At 44.6% G+C, this 22,640-nt stretch overlaps 1 protein-coding gene across 4 annotated transcripts in view; it reads right to left on the bottom strand.

Moving 5' to 3' along the window:
• Window positions 1-22,640, bottom strand: part of SNX29 (sorting nexin 29) — a 199,543-nt gene that overhangs the window by 56,130 nt on the left and 120,773 nt on the right. For all 4 annotated transcript variants that reach the window (XM_081887979.1, XM_081887982.1, XM_081887981.1 and 1 more), the window contains one exon: window positions 9,396-9,536. In XM_081887979.1, the coding sequence (XP_081744105.1) occupies window positions 9,396-9,536 (141 nt within the window). The remainder of the gene's footprint in view (window positions 1-9,395; window positions 9,537-22,640) is intronic.

The following is a 22,640-nucleotide window of genomic DNA, read 5'->3' as shown; positions in this document are numbered from 1 at the left end:
GTATGGTGGAGCCGCCATTTTTATTTCCCACAATGCCCTGTAGTGACAAGACAATCTTGTAGCACTTCACAAACTTGTGTATTTCAGCAAACATTTTACTTCCTTCCAAACAGAATATTCAGACAACCACATCAGCAACAAACTTCACTTGAAAGAGTTATGAAGTGTCTCAAAGCAGGCTTAACATTTATTTATTTTATTCTTCTTGCCTTATGAGCACAAGAAGATTCTAGGAGAAAGTAACTAAGTCAATAAATGTGACAAGATTTTCAAGTACTTCGCTGCTCTTATTTAAACAGGTATGCAAGCCAAAGCTAAATTGCATTCAGAATGACATGTTTAAAAAATATCACTGCACGTTATTTGGAATGCACTTTTGGGAAATCGTCTCCAAGCTATATATTTAAAAATTTATTAGAATCATTTTGCTCCCATTAATTTCAGAGATTTAAGTCACTGATGCATTTTCCTAACAAAAGAAGGCTTAAGCATTAAGGCTGAGAGATAACCAGCACTGTGAAACTGGAGTCAATTTGTTTTTTGAGTTTGCAAATTGCTATGTAATCTACAAAAACATGCATCACATAACAACTCAAATCAGTGTATCATAATCATATTAACCCTATCTAGACAGAAGTGGGGGGTGGAGTTCTTGTGTGCGTCACTGCGCTAAGAATGAGGCCCAATCTGCACTTAAAGCACTTTATTACCACTTAAAATGGTCACTTGCTTTGCCCAAAGAATCCTGGGGTCTATAGTTTGTTAAGGGTGTTGAGAGTTGTTAAGAGACCCCTATTCCTCTCACAGAGCTACAAATCCCAGAGTTTCTTCAAAAGATGGGTTTATTATTAAGCCTCGCTGGGAATTTCTTCAATTTGTAAAATTTTACTTATTGTATTTATATCCCATCTTTCCCCCCACACACTCCAACCGAGGTGATATACATGGTTCTCCCCCTCTTCATTTAATCCCCACAACAATGCTGTGAGGTTGGTTAGGCTGAAAGGCAGTTACGTTAACGCAGCAAGTTTCTTGGCCGAGTGGGGATTCGAACCCTGGTCTGCCAGGTTCTCGTCCGACACTAAGCACTACACCACCCTGTCTCTGAATTGTAGCCCTGAAACTCTGAAGTGTAGCTCTGTGAGAATAGGGGTCTCCTAACAACTCTCGGCACCCTTAAACTACAGTTCCCAGAATTCTTTGGGGGCAACCATGAATATTTAAAGTGATATGATACTGCTTTAAACATATAGTGCAGATGGGGCCTAAAATAGAACAGAATCATCCAAGAAATATATCATCTACCCTTAGTCTATTCCCCCCTCACTAGAAGGAGTATCTAACAACCCAATCTTAATAAGAGTCAAGGAAGATTATCACATTCACAGTTTCTGCAGTCATCATTGATGACACCCGAGCCTGCTGTTCTACATCTTTCAATCCAATTCCAGAAGTCTTGTCTTGCTGACAAGATGTCTGTCTCCACTGAGATATGCTAGACGGAGCTGTTAATCTTGCCAGCAAATTCTCTCTCACTTCCGAAACTATCCATTGCTGGGGGGAAATGCTTCTGTCATTTCTCCACACAACCTTGGAGTCACCTTTGACTACACCCTCCCTTCCATCTTCCATTACACCTCCGTCCATGCTCTCTCTTCTGTACACAATGATCCGGTTACCTGCTTCTTTTTCAATGTACTCACTGAGCTGCTTCACTCCTCCTCAACCATGTCAAGGTCCTCTTCATGGACTGCTTGCCCAGATGTCTCCTTCCATTCATGCCTTGCAAGTTGCATCTCTCAGGCCTGATTCACACATGCCAATGGCAGGAGACTGTTTCAAATGCTACCTAGGGAAGTGACCCTGCAGCACACGAAGTCTGGTGATTTTTCAGTACACCACTGCAAGCTTCCCCTCCCCCTTTGTTTATTTTTTAAAGGCAATAATTGAAGTGATGAGAACTACATGGAGAGTCAAAACAGTGTTAGAGCACGTGCTTTATATCAGGCATAGGCAAACCTGGCCCTCCATATGTTTTGGGACTACAATTCCCATCTTCCCTGACAACTGGTCCTATTAGCTAGGGATGATGGGAGTTGTAGTCCCAAAACATCTGGAGGACCAAGTTTGCCTTTGCCTGCTTTATACGCAGAAGGTCCCATGTTTGATCGCCAGCATCTCCAGACAGAAGAATCTGAGAAGGCGCTGCCAGTCAGAGATGGCATAGGAACACAAGAAGCTGTCTTATGCTAAGTCAGTCCACTGGTCTATCTTGCTCAGTATTTATAGTGACTGTCAGAGACTCTCCGGAGATTCAGACAGGGGTCTCTCCCTGGAAACGTTGGGGACTGAAGCTGGGATGTCCTTCATCCAAAGCAGATGCTCTGCCACAGAGCTACAGTGGTGCCTCTGGTTACAGATGCTTCAGGTTACAGACTCTGTTAACCCAGTAATCATGCTTCAGGTTAAGAACTTTGCTTCAGGATGAGAACAGAAATCGTGCTCCGGCGGTGCAGCGACAGCAGGAGGCCCCATTAACTAAAGTGGGCTTCAGTTTAAGAACATTTTCAGGTTAAGAACAGACCTCTGGAACGAAATAAATACTTAACTCGAGGTACCACTGTACTGCTTTTCCCTGTAGCAACAATACTAGGCTAGGTAGACCAATGGTCAGATGCACTATAAGCCAACATCAAAGTATTCATTGAAGGGTAGGGGCAGGAGGCAGAGTCAGGAGTAGGTCAGCAATTATTCTGAGAAACCAAAACAGCACAGGCCTAGCGATCCCAACAACACTGATCCCAACAACACTGATCCCAACAACACTGATCCCAACAACACTGATCCCAACAACACTGATCCCAACAACACTGATCCCAACAACACTGATCCCAACAACACTTCTCCGTAGGGCTTGCCCCAGTGAGTCTGAAGCTCCCAGCCTTCTCTAAGGCTCCTCCCACAGTTCCTTCCCCAGCAGCCTGAGGCTCCTTCAGCTTGCCTCTCATTGCTCTGCCGTCTTCACTTCTTTGTGTGTTCTGGGAGGCCGGAGGTAGGGGAGCTGGTCGCAGCAGGAGGGCGAGACTCATCTCTGTCTCTTGGCCCCACTCCCCTCCAGCCTCCGAATCTGCACTGCTCTCTGCCACAGCCTCTTCCTTCTCACTAAATCCTGTTGCCTCTTCAGCTTCCGACACCTTCTCCTCCTCCCAGTCTGCTCTCTCTTCTTCCCCTGACCACTCATCGTCGTCCCCCCACCAGTCCCCTGGCTCTGAGCTTTCTTCCCCTGGGGGTCCCCTTGGGGGTTGCCCAGCTGGTGCCTCCCCACCACTCCCTCTGCATCCAGCTAGTCCATGGCATGGGATATAAATTCTGCAAAAACAGGTTGCCCCAGTTGTATTGAATACTTTTGGTTACTACAGTGGACCCTCCAGATACGAACTTAATTTGTTCCGGGGGTCTGGACGTACCCCGAAAAGTCTGCAACATGAGGCGCTGCTTCTGCACATGCACACAGCATGATAGAATGCTTCTGCACATGTGCGCACAGCGAAACCCGGAACTGTACACTTCCGGGTTTGCCATGTTCGCAACCCAAAAGTTACGCTACCCAAAGGTAACAAAACCCAAGGGTCCACTGTATTATGAGCTGGGCCTTTGATATCTGGCTTCATAGGCAGCTCCTATAAAAAATAACCTCCTTCTAGTGCCCATATCCTTTTCTCTAACTTTTAAATATAAATAAATAAATAAATAGGCACACACTCAATAAGTGAAAATGTCCTCTCTGATGTAGAATTGCCTCCTTAAAATATCAGATCATTCTTAAGCCTAAATTGCTTCCATTAATACTCGTTAACTGTGACTTGATAGGACATGAAATATAATGGCTATTTTATGTCTTTCTTAAAGAGTCCGCAACTAATCGATTCACGTCTTCGGCGCTGATGGGCCAGACATGACACCTGCGGAAATGTGAATGGGGCTATTTGCGCAGTTATGTGGCAGAACTGGCCACATAAATTTTGATACCATTCTCTGCAAATGGCAGACATTTGGCAAACGATCAGATGCATTAATTTGAAAATATGTTAACGAGATTTAGATGAGGCATGAATTTTAGAGGGATGCAATAATAAAGACTATTTCGCCCGCATGAAAAACAGTTACATAGATACACTCCGAGGGCCAACTGAAGTTATGCATCTTGCTTGGCTGTCCTTCAATTTACATCTCTGTTTTTCGAATCAATTCAGAATGCCTCTGCTAAAACAGCAGCAATGCCTTTCCCAGATCTCCATATTTATTTATTTTATGTTGTGAACTGCCATGTGATGAAGGGTGGTCTACAAATTTAACAAATAGATAGATAGATGATAGATGAGATTAGATAGATAGATAGATGGATGATAGATATAGATATATAGATAGATAATAAAGAACCTCTAGTCCTTGAAAGCTTTTCCTTCTACATACCGAAAAAACCATGCACACACATACAAGATTAACAAATAAATAAAAATAAACAGAACCCCAAAACTTCAGGTAGCACAGAAAGAAGCCACCTGAGTACTTGTTGAGGCTAGATGGTCAGAACCTATTACACACACTTCATTGAGACTGACTTCAAGCCAGACAGCTGGATTATGGAGCAAAAATGAGAGGCATGGTCTACTCTGCCAAGGAAATATTTTCTGGATAGGGGAATAACTTTAGCTCTCTGCAGTTCTCTCAATTGGAAGTTCTGAGCTAAAGAGAAGTCACTCTCTTTTTTCAGTTGAAAACCGTGTCTACCTGAAATCCTGAAATTCGGACCAGAGAGCAAAGAGATGTCCTGCATGTAGGCCAACATTTGGTCTAACTCTGATTTTATTCTCTTTCTACAGAATCAAATACACACCATCATTAAAAGATGAAGATCCGCTTCTGTTTTGACACATCCTTAAAGCTGAGCGACACATCTCTCAACTCTGCTTGTGCAGTCTAGATAGTTTCTATCAGCAGCTACTAAAGAACAAGCCACTCACTTGTAATTCAGATACTGTAATATGACGGCAGTAACTATCGACACTCTTTCTTAGCCAAATACAGGATTTCGTATCTCTCCCACACACAAACGCTCAGGTTGCGTGCTCTGGGATTTAAAACTCTACTGGCATTCCTGGAAGAAATGATGGGAGAGAAGAGAACCGGCAATATCAGAAACAAAAGTATATTCATCCATGTTTACCTCATGGATTTTAAAAGCACGGTGTGCCTAGCTTCCAGGCCAGCTTAATTTAACTGGAACAGTCTGTGCCACAGCTACCTATATAATTCACCCCAGCTCTGGAGCAGAGTCTGACGGGGATTTAAAATCTGCTGTTACGAGAGCGAAAAGGTGCCATCTAATTAAATGGGGAAGGACTAGAGCTCAGTGGAATGGGCCTTGCTTTGCAAGCCACACTTCCTCTGAGAAATCCCTGGCATCTGCAGTTAAAAGGATCAGGAGGTAGCAAGCTGGTAATGAGAAAGAGGCTCTACTTCAGGCCCTGGAGACCAGCTGCCAGACACACTACAAGATGGTATTGGGCTAGAGCAGGTGTCAGGAAACGTTTTCAACAGGGGGCTGGTCCACTGCCCCTTAGACCTTGTGGGGGGCCGGACTATAATTGGGGGGGGGGGGATGAACGAATTCTTATGCCCCACAAAGAACCCAGAGATGCATTTTAAATAAAAGCACACATTCTACTCATGTTGAAACAACCTGTCAGGCTCCACAAATAACCCAGAGATGCATTTCAAATAAAAGGACACATTCTACTTATGTAAAAACACACTGATTCTGGGCCAGATTTAGAAGGCGATTGAGCCGGATCCGGCCCTCAGGCCTTAGGGGCATCAATAGCCTGACCTGGTATATAAGGCAGCTTCCTAAGTTCCTATATGCCAGGTCTGGGGTATTTATTATTATTATTATTATTATTATTATTATTATTATTATTATTATTATTATTATATATTCCGTGCTCCTTGAGAGCACAAGGAGGCTTACGACGCAGCATGTAATATGAACAGAAATATAATGTAATATAAACATTAAACAAAATGAAATAAAAATAAAAATTAGAGATGCATTATTTCATTTTATTTAATGTTTATATTTCTATTCCTATTACATGCTTCGTTGTCATTTTGAAGTGAAGGAACTCATCACGACAGTTCCCAAGCCACTCACTTGACCAAGGAATTATTATTATTTTAATGCAGGCAGCTGTGTTGACTATATATGACTATTTTCCTGATTTTGTGATTTCTTCCATGCTAATCTGTCACAAACACACACACATACACAAACCTATCTCATTCTCTTCTCTGTCTACACACACACAACCCACACCTTAACCATTGGGAGTACATAGCACAATACCCCATTTCTTAGGATCAGGGTAACTGCAATCCTATGCATAGCTTCCTGGGAGTAAGACTTGTAAAACACACGAAGCTTTAAACAAAAGATATCCAGGCACCTGAAGTGCAACCTTTGACTTTTAATTGGAAGTGTAAATAGTCTTACAAAGAAGTGTTACTGTTTAATTTGCTAGGGGTGGGGGACAGGAAACCCCATCAAAGAAAAGAAAATATGCATCTAGGCGCTGCCAGATTATTTTCTCCCCCTTTCTCCTATGCTAATCTGTTACAAACAAACTTGAAAGCCTCCTTATCGCCTCATTCACTCACCAGAGCAAGAAGGATTCCTTAGTTACCAAAGCTCTGGCAAATGATGCCACAAAAACATATTGGAGCTGCACTCCTCTTCATTTCGTCTCCACTACAGCACTAGTTTCTCATATTAAATAAAACGTTAATAAAACAAAAGTTACAGGCATTTGTTTTCTTCCCTCTTCTCCATTGTGGACAAACATACAGAAATGCGCAGGGAGAAATAATACTGCTTTCCTGTCCTAAGAGACAGTCAGATGGAACAACAGATACGTGTAAATATATATACAAGATATTATTTTGGATTATCTCCCCAATGCAGGACTTCAGAGTAGTAGGACTCACAGCAGAAATGGCAAGTGCATCCTAATCTCCAAGATGAAAAGACCCAATGTTCAATCTTTACTAACTTCTACGCCCCCTCAGTTATGGATGAAAGAGCAAGAATCGAATCACAGGCCACGCTGACAGAATCCAAAGCAAAATGCATGAGGCATCCCTGAAGAGGTTATTCAGGAGGAGATACGGTACTGCTGTACTCTTCACACGCTTGCAGTATATAGGCACATTCCTATTTCCCCCCATAGGAATGCAAAAAGAGCCTGCTGGATGAGGCCAAGGCCCATCTAGTCCAGCATCCTGTCCTCACACTCACTGACCCGATGCTTGTGGGAAACCAGCAAGCAGGATTCGAACTCTGCTCCTGTGGTTTCCAGCAACTGATACTCAGAAGCATTGCTGCCTCTCTTTTCGGGCCAAATTATGTCACAAAAATTAGGGTGAGCATTAGATTTGATGGCACATTTACGTTCACCAACAAATACTTTTTTGGTTCCAAGGTTTTGAAAATGGAGGTACACATTAGATTCAATGGTGCATTAGATTCACATAAATATGGTAATAATAATAACAATAACAACAAGAATTGCTAGTTCTTATATACCACTTTTTGTCACAAGTGGCTTCGGAGCGGTTTACATAAAAAGAGACAAATCGTGTCATTACAAACCACAGAACACAACAGTAAAATATCAGCAGTATCAATGATAAGATGAAACTTGTACTATAAAATGAAACATACTGTGGGCTCAAAAAAAGAGTCTAACCACAGTTAAATGGACCACATCTAGTACCACATCCTTTTCTCATGCTGAGCAACAGGATTCCTATGGGAATCTGCAAGACCTGAATAGTCTACCCACTTGTAATTCAGGTGCATACTGCCTCTGACAGTGGAGCGAGAGTCATTGACAGCCGTATCATCCATGACTGATCAAAACCTTCCGCAAGCAGAGAAACTGGGAGGATAATTTCACCAAATATATCCAACAAGAGAATAAGATATCCCACATTTTTGGGGGGATGGGGCCCACCATGGGCAGTGCCACAGCTTCCCTTTCCCCCACCCTCCAAGGTTCTCCTTTGCCTTGGTTGCCACAACCAGTGGCAGCATCCTCTGCATTGGCAACCTGGCCGCCATTTTGTAATGCCCTCCCTCCCAGTGTAAATCGGCTGCGTATGTGTGCCAGTTGTCTCCCCAAATGGTAGAGACTATTCGGAGAAAATCCCAAGAAGGACAAGAAACAGAACTCTCTCAAATCCGCTCAGAAAACTGCATTCCAAGAAAAGTTCACCACAGCTCTAGGTAAAAACACAAGACACACTGGCAATTCTTGTAAATTCCCAGCATCGCTCTGAATAGACTTTATTTCACAGAAGGACAGGATGGTGAACTACTTCCTGGGCATTTTGCCATCGCCTTCAAGGCATGGAGATGGATTGTACCCGGCATCGTACCAGACTACTCAATTAATTTCAAGAAGATGTCTTCTAGAACACCTTGCAAACTCTTCTGGATAATATAAATGTTCAGATTACTCTAGCTGCGATCATGACAGTAGCCAAGGTTCAGCTAAGGGAAGTGGTGTTCTCTTATTCAGCCCAAACGAAACAGCATCACTGCTAGTGTGCGAAAAGGGAGAGACAAGGATGTCGACAAGGGTGATTCTGCCTCTGAGGTAACTGTCAGCTTTTTTTAAGGTGTGGATTTTTAACATCTTATTTTGCACTGGATTATGAGTGTGAATTTTGACTTTTTCAACCAGACACTCAAAAGCAAAAAGTACACGTCCTTCAATGGCAAAGAAAAATGATACAAACGATCTTCAGAGAAGTGCCAGTGAAAGTCTACTAAAGACTTGTGAAAAGATGCAATACATATGTAAGGAATAAATCTGAATGGAACCTTTGATACACAGTTACCTTGCCTCTACTCCCCCCCCCCCCCCAGTCTCACAGCTGCTTCCTTCTTGGGGCAGAATCCAGCCAGCCTCTCCTGGAGCTTAATGTCCTCTAATTTACCAAAGTTGGTTATACTGCTGAATATATATTAAGTGCTTCATTTACTCCTTCATTCCTCCTCCTCCCTAACCTCCCCCCAAACTCACATGCAGTGTGACCATGTGATATAGTTCCAATTCTTATCTTGCAAAACTTTTTTTTTTAAACTCGGATAATTCCTTGACCCATTTAGGCAAGCATGCTTTCCTTTGCTCGTTGTCTCAAAGCTTTGTTGGACATAAAGGCATTTGTGCATTTCCTAACGCTACGATTAATAGTAAATAATAAATAAATGCCCTGCTTTGCAAATGTATTTTGCATCTCAAGGCATCCACACCGTTTTCATTCGCACTTACCTTGTTCCCAATGGCCTTTTTCGGTGGAAAGTTAAAACTTCTCACTTGGTGGTATTTTGCCTGCAACTTGTGATGAAGGACTCTGAACTCCGTGTATCTTCGATAGACATTCCACTCATCGTCTTTTATCCTTATATATACCTGTCGGAAGTAGATTGTGAAAGAAATCCATTTTAAATCGATGAAATAGCCATGCAGAATGTCCGAAGAGCCCTCCTGGGTCAGAGTAGGAGTCAATCAGGCCCAGGACCCTGTTTTCCCACAGTGTCTTTTGGGAAGAGGCAAGAGCAAAAGTCCTCTTCCTACATTTGCTCAAAGGGACGTGGGTGACGTGGGTTAAACCACAGAGCCTAGGGCTTGCCGATCAGAAGGTCGGTGGTTCAAATCCCCCAACAGGGTGAGCTCCCATTGCTCGGTCCCTGCTCTTGCCCACCTAGCAGCTCAAAAGCACCTCAAAGTGCAAGTAGATAAATAGCTCCTGCGGGTAGGCAAACGGTGTTTCCATGCGCTGCTCTGGTTCACCAGAAGCGGCTTAGTCATGCTGGCCACATGACCCGGAAGCTGTACGCCAGCTCCCTCGGCCAAGAAAGCAAGATGAGCGCCGCAACCCCAGAGTCATCCGCGACTGGACCTAATGGTCAGGGGTCCCTTTACCTTTACCTTTGCTCCCTGTCAGCTGTCACTCATGAGACACTCAGCCTCCAAACCTGAACATAAGATACTGCCAACAATGAAAGCAAGTACAGCACTTCTAGCAACAACACATCATCATAAGATGCTCTTAGAATCGTATAACTGTAGAGTTGGAAGGGACCACAGGGTCATCCAGTCCACCCCCCTGCAATGCACAGATGTGGGGCTTGAACCCACAACCCTGAGATTAAGTGTCTCGTGCTCTACCAGCTGAGCTATCCCAGCAGGATACTTGAGTATATTACTGTTAGAAGGTGAGCCTGCTGCGTCAGGTTAAAGGTCCATCTAGTCCAGGATCCTGTTCTTCCAGTGGCCAACCAATGCCTCTGGGCAGCAAAGGAGGAAGCCGCTCGGGCGCCTGGGGCGGGGCACCCGGGGTGGGACGAGTCACCCATAGGGACGGGCGCACCACGGGGCCTTCGGAGTCTGCCTGCCTCCTTCCACTCAGCCGTCCTACAGCTGGGGGGGGGGGAGGCATCAGGTGGACCATTTGGGCAGCACGGATCCTGCGTGCACCCAATTCACCACGTCTCTCCCAGGAGAGATGCGTGGCTTGGCTGCGCTGCAGGCCCCGCGGTGCCACCGGGCATTTTGTCACCCCTCTCAGAGGTGACACCCGGGGCACCCCGTACCCACTGCACCCTCCCTTTCTCTGCCCTTGCCTCTGGGGAGCTTGAAAGCAGGAACTGAGCACAATGTGCAAATGTGCCTTCTGAATTTGTAACTCATGACTGATTCTTTCCCCCTTTACCCATGCCTCCAGTTCCCTTCCTTCCCCCCTGTCACTTCCCACATGTCATATTTAAGACTGTATGCTCCTTGGGGCATAAACCTTCCTCTTGTACTCTGCAAAGCACCATATATACCAATGACACAATCATCATAGGATTCCTCAACAGACCTCTCAAATGGACTAGAGAAGCAACTTTGCACACAACCTAGGAGAGGAGGGGGAGTTTTCACAGAGCCAATATTGTTATTACTGTTATTATTTATTAAATTTGTATACTGACCTATACCCGTAGAACTCAGGGTGGTTCACAACATAAAATCACAATAAAACAACAACAGAAAATACATAATCATAAAAAACCAATAATCCTCCCTGTACCAGTCGACTTCCATCTCAGTCCCATTCCAACAGTGGGACCATCACTCAATGCTAGGCCACTGGCTTTGCATGCAGAAAGTCTAAGGTTCAAACCTTGTCATCTTTAGTTAGAAGAATCAGGTAGAAGATGATGGGAACAATTCCTCCTTGAAAGCTTGAAGAGCTTTCATAGAAGACACAATTAGACTCAGAAGGGATGGGCTTCGGTGCCCTCTCTACGCTGTTGGACTCCAACCCCCATCAGTCCCAGGTATTGTGGCCAATGGCCAGGCATGATGGGAGTTGTAGTCCAGCAACACCACTTTGGCACCCAGTAGAAGTCAGCTTCCTATGCAGAACTTACAATGGGATTTCCTCCTTTGGTTTATTATTTTGTGCTTCTGAAGGCAGCTTCCTACACGTACACAGATGCTGAATCCACATAGCCATTCGGCAGGTGCTCATTTAGGAATACAGGCTCTTGCTGCTCAGGCTACAGCCTCTTACGAGCTTCCTTAATAACTTTGATTCAGCTTCATTAACTCCCCGGAAGCCATGCAAACTCCTTGTATACCTTGCTGTTTGGCCATTGGTAACGAAAAACAAAACAAACCCTCCAGTAAGATATTTATTTAAGGATCCTTGTTGTGATTTCAGAATTTATTACTTTTCCCCCCCTAAATACCCTATGAGAAACAGCAGAACGAAGCATCTTAGCACGGCCTAGTTTACTACTGATCCATTAAAGCATTATTTTCAAATTGTCTCTCAGGAGGGTTCATCTGCCCTCCCTTCCAGCCAAATCATTCCTACTTTCAATGTGAGCAGCCATGGAGGCTTCTCTGGCGATGAAAGTGACAAAGCACAGGATACAAGGAAGCTCCGGGGAACAAATCCCTGACATTCTGAAGGTAATTCAATGTATTGGGTCAAGTGCTTCTCAACCGCAGGAAGCAATCAATCAACTGCAGCTTGTAGTTGATGGGACTCGAGTACATCAGCAGGAGAAAAGGTTTACAGGTGGGAACCTGTAAGAAAATGTTGCAGCACCGTTCCAGCACTGCTCCTGTTTGGGCCAACGGGGGAGAGCTATGTAGGGGATGTTTGGAATGGGAGGAGGGAGGAATCAGAGACGAAGGAGAGAAAACGAAAGAACCTCCCCACCCCCCGTCCACACGCTTCTGAAATCTATAGTGGTACCTTGGTTCTGAAACATTCAAAAACCAAGGCACGGCTTCTGATTGGCGCAGGCGCCTCGGAAACAATAGCTGACAGCCACATCGGACGTTCAGCTTCTGAAAAACATTCAAAAACCGGAACACTTACTTCTGGGTTTTCAGCGTTCGAAATGTCTGAGTACCAAGGCGTTCAAGAACCAAAGTTCCACTATACTTCGGTGTGCTAAGTAATAGATACATGACTCCTGTTTGAAGCTGGTTGCATGGATACTATAACCTGTTAGCTGCTCAAGCTCAAGCTCAATTCATTCCTTCCTCTTCACTGTCCTCTTTTCAGCTGATAACTTCAGCAAGTCCTTAGAGTTTAATTTTGCTAGATGTCATGGACTAGCTGGAGGCAGAGGAGTGCTGGGAGGCACCAGCTGGGGAGCCCCCCAGGGGAAGAAGGCTCCGAGCCAGGGGATTGGTGGTAGGATGAAGATGAGAGGTCAGAGGAAGAGGAAGGAGCAGACGGGGGGGGGGAGGTGTCAGAAGCAGAAGAGGTAACAGGGTTTAGTGAGCAGGAAGAGGCTGTGGCAGAGAGCAGTTCAGACTCCAGGCTGAAGCAGAGGCTGGAGAGGAGAATGGTCAAGACTCAGGAGGCCCAGTTGAGACAGGCTGCTGAAGAATCCAGGGAGTCTCTCCCTCATGCTGCCACCAGCTCCCCTCCCCCCCCCAATCTCCTAGAAAATGCAGAGAAATGAAGAGAGGACAGTTTGGTTGTGTGCAGATGCAGCTTGTGACTGCTGGGGAAAGACCTGGAGAGGAGGAGGCCTTAGAGAGCAGTGGGAAAGCAGGGACATTCAGTCCTTGCATTGGCTTCATTGGGGGAAGAGTTGCTGGGATCACTAAGCCTGTGTTGACTTGGTTTCTTTGAATAAAGAGTTAACTTCAGAGACACCATGTTTTTTTATTGCTGACCTATGCTTGACTCCAGCTCCTGTCACTGGACATCTGGCTCCTTCAGACCCTTTTCTCTCCCTGCTCTTTCCTCGGGGATAACTTCTGAGCCAAACCAGTGCAAGCCAGAGAAAGGCTGCTCATCTTCAGATGATGGCACCCAAAGTTACAGTATGAAAAGTTTTTATGAGACTGAAACATGCCCTTACACTATTTCAGGAATTGCCAGCATGGTGCCCATGGGCACACACATGCCCCAGGAGACTTTCCCTGGTGCCCACGGGATCCTGTCCCACCACTGAAATTAGGTTTGAAAGAAGTATTTTGTAGTAACAAAACAGGTGGCGACAGGTGCTGGATTGGGGTGTTTGTATATGTGCTATCCACGACAGTTGCTCCAGTTTGCAAATGTCCCCACAGGCACAAAAAGGTTAGTAACCTCTGTGTTCTTTGATAAACAAATGCTCTGTCAGTGCAGGAAGAGCTCCAAGGGCACTCACTGCTTTCTTTCTATGTGGTGCTGAAAAAGCATATGAAAGGGCCTGGAGAAATAATATAGTGTTTCATGTCATGTTCCCTCCCACCCCTTTGAATAAAAGCTTAACCCTTCAGTTAATCAAGCTGCATATTTATTAAAGCATTCCAGGTTTTGCTGATTGATTAGCCTGCAATCCTAAACCCTCCTACTAGGAAATAAGCCCCAATGAATGCAGTGGGATTTATTTCTGAGTAACCATGTCGCAGTCAAATCACATAACATGCTAAACCATGGTTTGCACCAACTGTAGTTCAGAACCTAAACCACACTTTGACCTTCCAAAGATGAGCACCACCATAGGAGGCAATGATAATTAATGCAAGGTCTGGAGAAACGTAAAGGTTTTAGTCTGGCACCTAAAAACTGACAGAGGTGGCGCCATGTACATCTCCCTGAGAAGAACATTCCACTTGAAAAGGCCTGTTCTCAAGTGGCTATCCTCCATACCCCCCACAGGTGGGGACACAGAGAAAGGCGTCTAATGAAGACCACAAGGTCCAGGGTGGTTCATAAAGGGAGAGCATTCCTATTCTAAAAAATGAGATTCGGCAACATGACTCACAATCTAGTTTTAAGAAAATTAAATTAGGAGAAATCATCCATTGAACCAAACTATGGTTGAGCTTCCTTTTCTACAGTTTGGCCCAATTGGAACTGAGCTATATATTGATGGGAAAGTTCTGGATTCCAAGCAAGAGGCACAAAAATTAGAGACGGGGTCGATCAAATAAGAAATATTTTAATTTGCTTCAAATTGCTAGTGATTTGTTTTTCCAGAGGGAATGCAGGTGTTCTGCAAATGATCATTTCAAGATATTACAAACACACCCGAACTTCTAGCTCTGACAGCTTAAATTTCCAATTGCTGAAATGCAGCTGTGACTATAAATTCTGTGCCATTTATTTTGTAGCAAAATATAAGGCTGAATCTCTTCTTCACATCAAAATTCCTTTTCTCCTTTGAAATTAAAGGTTGGTGGTGGGGTGCTGTGTTGTGTATTATTGCAGGTTATGCAGTTTAACTGGAAGATTATAAACTTCCTGGTGCGTGTGGGTGTTGTGTTGTCACCGGCATCCATCCAGTCTTGGAAGACAATGGAAGAATAAAGTCATACCACTGGAGAGTTACAGTGCATGTGGGTGAGTGGGTAACATCTAGAACATATGATAATACTGAACCCTGCCACACCACAGTTTTGAAAGCTCTTGAACTCTAACTAAGCCACTAATTTGTATAGCCTCCTTTCCCCAATTAGCAGTCACATGCTGTAAAATGCCCTTGGGAAGCACTCCAATCTGGCAGGATTGCAGGTCCTTAAAACTGAAAGCAAAGCAAGAGGAGGACACCCCAACTGGAAAGATGTCAGTGGCAAGGCAAACAAAATACATTCATAATAAGCAGGGGAAATCAGCCCTGAGTGCTCACTGGAAGGACAGATCCTGAAGCTGAGGCTCCAATACTTTGGCCACCTAATGAGCAGAGAAGGCTCCCTGGAAAAGACCCTGATGTTGGGAAAGATTGAGGGCACAAGGAGAAGGGAACGACAGAGGACGAGATGGTTGGACAGTGTTCTCGAAGCTAAAACATGAATTGCGCCAAACTGCGGAAGGCAGTGGAAGACAGGAGTGCCTGGCATGGACACGACAAAGAGCTGGACACGACTAAACAACAACAACAAAGACTGTGGAATTATCCAGGAGTTAACAAGACAGTTGTTCTCCACCAACTGCTACTCAAGAGGCATATCGTCATCATGGCTAGTTACAACTGATAATCTTAGACTCCATGAATGTGTCCCACCAAATCCTGAGGTGGCCAATTCCATAAATCAATTTTGCACCATATAATACAATAATTTTCATATTTTGTCTGTCCTGAATCTCCTGTCACTTAGTCTGACAGGATGGTTTAATGCAGGGATAGGGAATTTGTGGCCTTTCAGATTTCTTTGGACTTCAGTATCTCTGACCATTGGCCATGCTGGCTGAGGGAATTCAACAACATCAGCAGGAATGCAAGTTTCCCAACAGGGTTCTAGGATTATAAGAGAGGGAGAATAAATATACATACTCTCTCTCCTTCTTCCACATCAGGGGTAGACAATGTGGTCCTCCTCTGTTGTTGCTAGACTACAGCTCCTATCAGTCCTAGCAAACATAGTCAATGGTCAGAGATGATAGGACTTCTAGTCCAACAACATCTGGACAGCACTATTTTGGCTACCCAGGTGTGGAGAAATTTTGGCCCTCCAGATGTTGCTAAACTACAACTCCCATTACCTCCAGCATTATGGCCAATGGGTAGGGATAATGGGGGTTGTAGTTCAGCAACATCTGGCGGGCTATAATGTTTCTCACACCTGCTCCACACCATCTTTTCTCCTAGGGAAGGTGTTTCATTTCAATGATCATCACAGTTGTCTTTTTCAGCTGCACAATATCCTACAATATTTCCCCCAAGTGAGTCAAATATGAAACTTACTGAAACGTTTTAGTTTGTGCCTACCAATTCCAGTTGAGATAATGAAAATTTAAATACGGATGCCAATGGAGAAAAATGTAACGTGTCCCCTGATATTTAATTATATACCTTTTAAAGAAAATCACTTTGGTGTGAGGTCCTGGTGTAAGTTCCTCTGATAAATTTACTTCTTAAATCATCCTTATATTTTTTGTTTCTTTTTTTCCCCAAGTAAAAGAAGACCAGGTAAACCCATTAGCAACTTAGAGGAGAAATGAATAAACGTTTCAGCCATCTTTTAAAAATTAAATTACAGTGTATTGGGATCCTTAATTACTTAACAACAGGTTACAGCTTAATATGCAACACTGAACTACATGATTCACCAACACTATGATTTTCTCTGTAGTGGAGTACAGGGGAAAAAATTGGTTTTGTATTAAAACCTTGATTAGGAAATGGGGAAATGACATATTAGGTATTATAAGCAGCTAAAACAAAGGAAAAATAATGATATTTCTGGGAAAGACACAAAAGAGAAGCAGGTTTAAAATTATGTAGTTAAAGGTTTTTGCCTCTAAGTTCATCACTAATGCAGATTTCAAAACCAGAGCAGAGGTAATAGTTGGACTACCACTGGGAAGGCCAAGGATCACATCTCTATTCACTGGGTGATCTTGGGCCAACCCCTATCTCTCAGCCTAACCTACCTCTCAGGGCTGCTCTGAGGATAAGAGAGGAGAACCACCTTGTGCAATGGTGTGAGCCAAACTGAACTTTTTCTATGGTTCATTTCTGTAGATCATGACACAAGAAAAAGCTGGCATAAAAGGAGATCCCCAATATGACCTATTTTGACCCTGGTACAAATCCATATCTTAAAATGTCTCTTGGAAGGCATGAATAAATATTCTCACGTCCTAATACTTATTGTGAAGAATCTAGCTACCAGCAAAAATTAATTAGCACTTTCTTCAAAAGCCCTGGGTTCCACATAGGCAAAAGTAAGATAAACTCAGGAAAGAGGGTTTATCTCAAGCTAGAGCTGAGACAATCCCTTAGAAGGTCCAATGTTAACCTATGAGGTAGCTCACTTGGGCTTCCTCAACATCCTAGGCACTGTCTCCTAGCGGCCCAAGCACTTTTGTGTCCTCCTTTTGTAGATGGCCAGGCCCCCTCAATGTTCAGAGGGTGTTGGGCCCCCTCAACCAACCTGAGAGGCTGGTACCTCCGCCCAACACCTAGGTCCACTCTGAACAATCTCCAACTGCTTGGATAGTTAAGATCTGTGTCTGCTGGTTGGTGTGACGCCACTTCTTTTCAGGAATACCTCACTGAATCCGACCTACACACCCCACACTTTCTTTTCTTCCCCACCCCCTGTGCCCCTTGCACAACTTTGGAGTGTGCCAGTGCCAAGCAAATTCTTCTAACAAAGGAATACGAAGGATCCCCCTAGGTCTGGATCACAAGTTCAAGGGAGACCTCCTGTTCAAACAAAGACACACACACACAGGATTTATATTGGTAATTCAGACATTTTCAGGAACCACAGAAAGCTGTGGTTCCTAAAATGGAAACTAAGAAAACGCGAGAGGAAGTGGAAGATAAAAGGAACCGTGGAAGGAGAGGAAGGGAAGTCCGTCAGTGACTGTATTTTTTAAAAAAATATAATAGAATATGTAATATTCTTTTTCCTATTTATTATTACTTCCAGGGGTGTTGTTTTTTTCCACCTCTTGTGTTGAAATCTATCAGAAATGCAAATAAAAAAAATGGGGGGGGGGAGAGAAAGCTGCCTTATATTGATTTAGACAATTGGGTGCAATTAGCTTGATACTGTTTTAAGTGACAGGCAACAAGTTCTCCAGGATTTGAGACAGGGGGCTCTCCCAACCCTACCTGGAGATGCCAAGGATTGAACCTAAGACCATCCACAGGCAGAGCAAATGCTCCACTACTGAGCCACACTGAGCCTCCCGTACATTATGCTTTATGCACGATGACAGGATAGGAACACAGGAGTGAGACTCTCCATTCATCTAGGCTGATGTTTCCCAAACTTGGGTCTTCAACTCCCATCACCCCTAGCTAGCAAGAGCAGTGGTTAGGGATGATGGGAACTGTAGTCCAAAAGCAGCTGAAGGCCCAAGTCTGGGAAACACTGATCTAGGCCAGTTCTGTCTACTCGGACTGGCAGTAGCTCTCCAGGGTCTCAAGCACAGCTCTTCCCTGCCACCTAACACCTGGTCACCTACCGCCATCTTCAAAGTGGAGATACCAGCAGAGATTGAACCCGGACTTCTTCACCAATGAACTGCGGTCCCCAACCCCGCAGAAGCCCCAAACCAGTTCCTTAAGCACAGGACTGCACATGTTTAGGAAACCGGGTGTGTTGTTTGAAGAGGTCCAAAGTGATTCTATTTTCTCCACAACCGCCATAGCAACTAGAAACTTACAATCGCTTATTCCCAACTCCCCAAACAAAAGCCAAGATTCTCGGGACTTTAACAAATGTTTCAGACATCCAATTATAGAATCTTTAAATGCTACAGTTATGCTACTGTTAAAACAGGCTATTTTAATTGCCAGTGTTCCATGGTATCCCACAGAAAAGCCAATTTCCTCGGGCATCAGAGCCAAATGCCACATAGGAGCAGAGAATGCCTAGCAATACAGTTGTGTTGAGAAATCAACAGCATGACGGCAAGAAGGGGAATACAGGGCACTCAAGTCGGGGCCAGAAACCATAGAGTTCGAAGGGACCCTGAGGAACATCTAGTCCAGCCTTTCTCAACCTGTGGGTCCCCAGATGTTGTTGAACTACAACTCCCACTACCCCTAGCTAGCAAGGCCAGAGCTCAGGGATGATGGGAGTTGTAGTCCAACAACATCTCGGGACTCACAGGTTGAGAACCACTGATCTAGACCAACGCCCTGCAATGCAGGAATGTGGAGCTGTCCCATAAGCGGATCGAACCTGCTGTCGGGATCTCCACTCGGCCAAGCTGATAAAGCTCATTTTCCTCCAGAATCGCCCCCGACGATAATTAACAACCTGAGCCTTTGATGAGGCCTCAGGCACATCCCTGATTCAGCAGAGAATCCAAAGCAGCACGCGGAAGTGATGAGATTTATAGCTACATGCTCTGCTTTATTATGCTCTAACCAACTGAGCTATCCCACAGCTGAGTACTTACCATCTGTGTGCCTTAAGATTTCCCAGGATCTCGGCCCCCACAAGGAGAACAGCCATGCATGGAGGGTAGCGACAGGCAAACACCCTCAGCTCAGTTCAGAAGTTACAAGGTTTTTCTTCAGACAACTCTCACAAAAATGTACTTAAGTTCCTCTCCCTGATGCACTTTTAAACTGACTCTGCATACACTATGATGTATTAGATGAGTTCAAAATGTGACCTAGTTTGCTTGTGGTGCAAAATGGGAAGGACCTTAACTTCGTGGCATAGCATCCGTTTTGCATTCAGGACTTCCCAAGTTCTGTCCCTGGCATCTCCAGGAAGGACTGGGAATGCCACTGCCTGAAATCCTGGAGGGATGTTGCCTGTCAGTGCAGACAATGCTGAGCTAGGTGAAAAAATGGACTGACTCAGTAGAAGGCAACTTGCCACGCTCTTACGTTCCAAAAGCTGGACCAAGCAGCATCTCAAGCTGCACACCTGATTCTTTAGGGCAAGGTGTGACCAACCTTCCATCCTCTGGATGCTGGTAGACTACAACTCCTATCATCCCTGGCCCGCGGCAATGCTCGCTAGGGGCAACTGGGAGTTGTAGTCCCACAAACTCTGGAGAGCCACAGGTTAGCCACCCCTACTTTAGTGGGGAGTGTAACCTTGTCCAGAAAAGGCTGGTCATATTCTTCTCGGCGGCAGCTAGACTTGTGACTGGGAGCGGCCGCCGAGACCATATAACAGCGGTCTTGAAAGACCTACACTGGATCCCAGTACGTTTCCGAGCAGAATTCAAAGTGTTGGTGCTGACCTTTAAAGCCCTAAATGGCCTCGGTCCAGTATACCTGAAGGAGCGTTTCCACCCCCATCGTTCTACCTGGACACTGAGGTCCAGCGCCAAGGGCCTTCTGGTGGTTCCCTCACTGCGAGAAGCCAAGTTACAGGGAACCAGGTAGAGGGCCTTCTCGGTAGTGGCGCCCGCCCTGTGGAACGCCCCCCCCCACCAGATGTCAAAGAGAAAAACAACTACCAGACTTTTAGAAGACATCTGAAGGCAGCCCTGTTTAGGGAAGCTGTTAATGTTTGATGTATTACAGTGTTGTAATATTTTTTTTGAAGCTGCCCAGAGTGGCTGGGCTTCCCCAGCCAGATGGGCAGGATATAAATATATTATTATTATTATTATTATTATTATTATTATTATTATTATTATTATTACTAAGTCACCCACTGGATGGAGCTTCAGTCAGTTGACTGTCATATCACAACTTCAGGTTGCCTATATACCCAGCTAAAACACACCATCCATAAACTCCTAGGAATATAAGTGATTGAGGACAAGTAACTCATCCACTTAGATCCCCACACCCCCGCCTGCAAGAATTAATATTATATGCCCCACTTTTTTCACGAAACTGCTATTTTAATGCATCTGTCATAAGGTTTGCCGATTTGAAACTCCTGGCTCTTTCCTATGGCTGCCTGCAATGGCCCTCAGAAGCCTCACTCCCTCTGGCAGTTTTTCCCCCTGGGGTTTTCAAGGCTTCATGATTGAATATAGCCCAAGGGGTAGTTCCAGCTACACTGGGGGAAAGGCACAGTGCCATGGTTACTCGTATTTATCGCTTCCAGCCAAAGGCTCTTGCGAAATGTACAGTATCATTAAGTGTGTGTCACAGAGATATGATGCAAAATATAAAATACAGACCAGAACAATAAAGTCTCATCAGCTACAGTTATCCCCTACAGGGGTAAGAGCCTTCTTTATTCATATTTAGTTACTCATTACGGAATTAATAGTGACCGCTGCATATACTAATAAGCAACCTCATTCTCTGAGTCATTATCCTTATGCAGTGCCCAAGAAAGAAACATCAGCAGACCTGGCAGAATCATGAGTATGAAGGGAAGGGGGCCTAAAATAAAGAAGGGGAGCTCAAAACAACCCAATGAGGACAAAATGGTGGTAGATTGTTGGGACAAAAACCTCGGAGGGAGGAGTGGTGAGGGAAATTCTAAGACGAACACCACTACTAGGCCCATGGTGGCCAACCATGTTGTTCTTTAGGGGCAGGGGGCTGTAAAATTATATCCCTTATCACTGTAGTTAATAGAGTGGTACCTTGGGTTAAGAACCTAATTCGTTCTGGAGGTCCATTCTTAACCTGAAGAACCACTTTAGCTAATGGGGCCTCCCGCTGCTGCCCCACTGCTGCTGCGCAATTTCTGTTCTCATCCTGAAGCAAAGTTCTTAACCTGAGGTACTATTTCTGGGTTAGCGGAGTCTGTAACCTGAAGCGTCTGTAACCTGAGGTACCACTGTACCTGATATATGTAGATTATTTAGTGCTCCTCTCTCTTTCCCAATCGGGCCTCAAAAATCTATTGAAGATGTTTAGCAAACAAAAAAGCCTACAGGTATAGATGGTATTTGGATCACAGGCTACCGGGGAGAGGAAGGGGAATGCTCATTTAGATACCTGTGTGTGCTCTTTAACGAAACCCTCTCTTGGACGGGTCATATGGAGGTAGCAGAAGTCAAAGCACAGAAAACCATAGGTCAGGCATAGGCAAACTTTGCCCTCCAGATGTTTTGGGACTACAACTCCCATCATCCCTGACCACTTGTCCTGTTAGCTAGGGATGATGGGAGTTGTAGTCCCAAAACATCTGGAGGGCCGAGTTTGCCTATGCCTGCCATAGGTAGCAAAGTGCTTACTCAAATGCTCCATGGAATTGAAATGAGGGGCTCTGATTCAAGCTACGTAAAAGCTTTGGAAACTGTGCAGAACACCCCCCACCCCCAAGCTATACTCTGCCATCAGAAGCTCTTCTTCATATAGAGTGGACAACAATTAAGGCAAGAGCGGACTGCTTTCGGTTAAAGCACATTTCTAAAAATGCTACTATGCCTATTTAATATTTTCCTGCTCTGTACTATATGGAATTGGGTGATAACCACTCTGGAAAGCAGCTTGTCACTATGTTTTAGACTAATATTTTTCTCCTGAACTGAGCTCTGTTTTGACCTTGAATAAGTGTCAACTAAGGGAGTGGCTCTTCTGGACAGAATCTAGAAGGGAACTGCAAATAATTAGACACACCACATTTTCCTCTTGGTATCCGCTCTTGAGAACAGAACATTTTAGAGCTAGT

The sequence above is a fragment of the Podarcis melisellensis genome (genome assembly GCF_964234715.1).
Source record: "Podarcis melisellensis genome assembly, chromosome: 14".
NCBI lineage: Eukaryota > Metazoa > Chordata > Lepidosauria > Squamata > Lacertidae > Podarcis > Podarcis melisellensis.
This window is presented reverse-complemented; position numbering and strand designations above follow the sequence as displayed.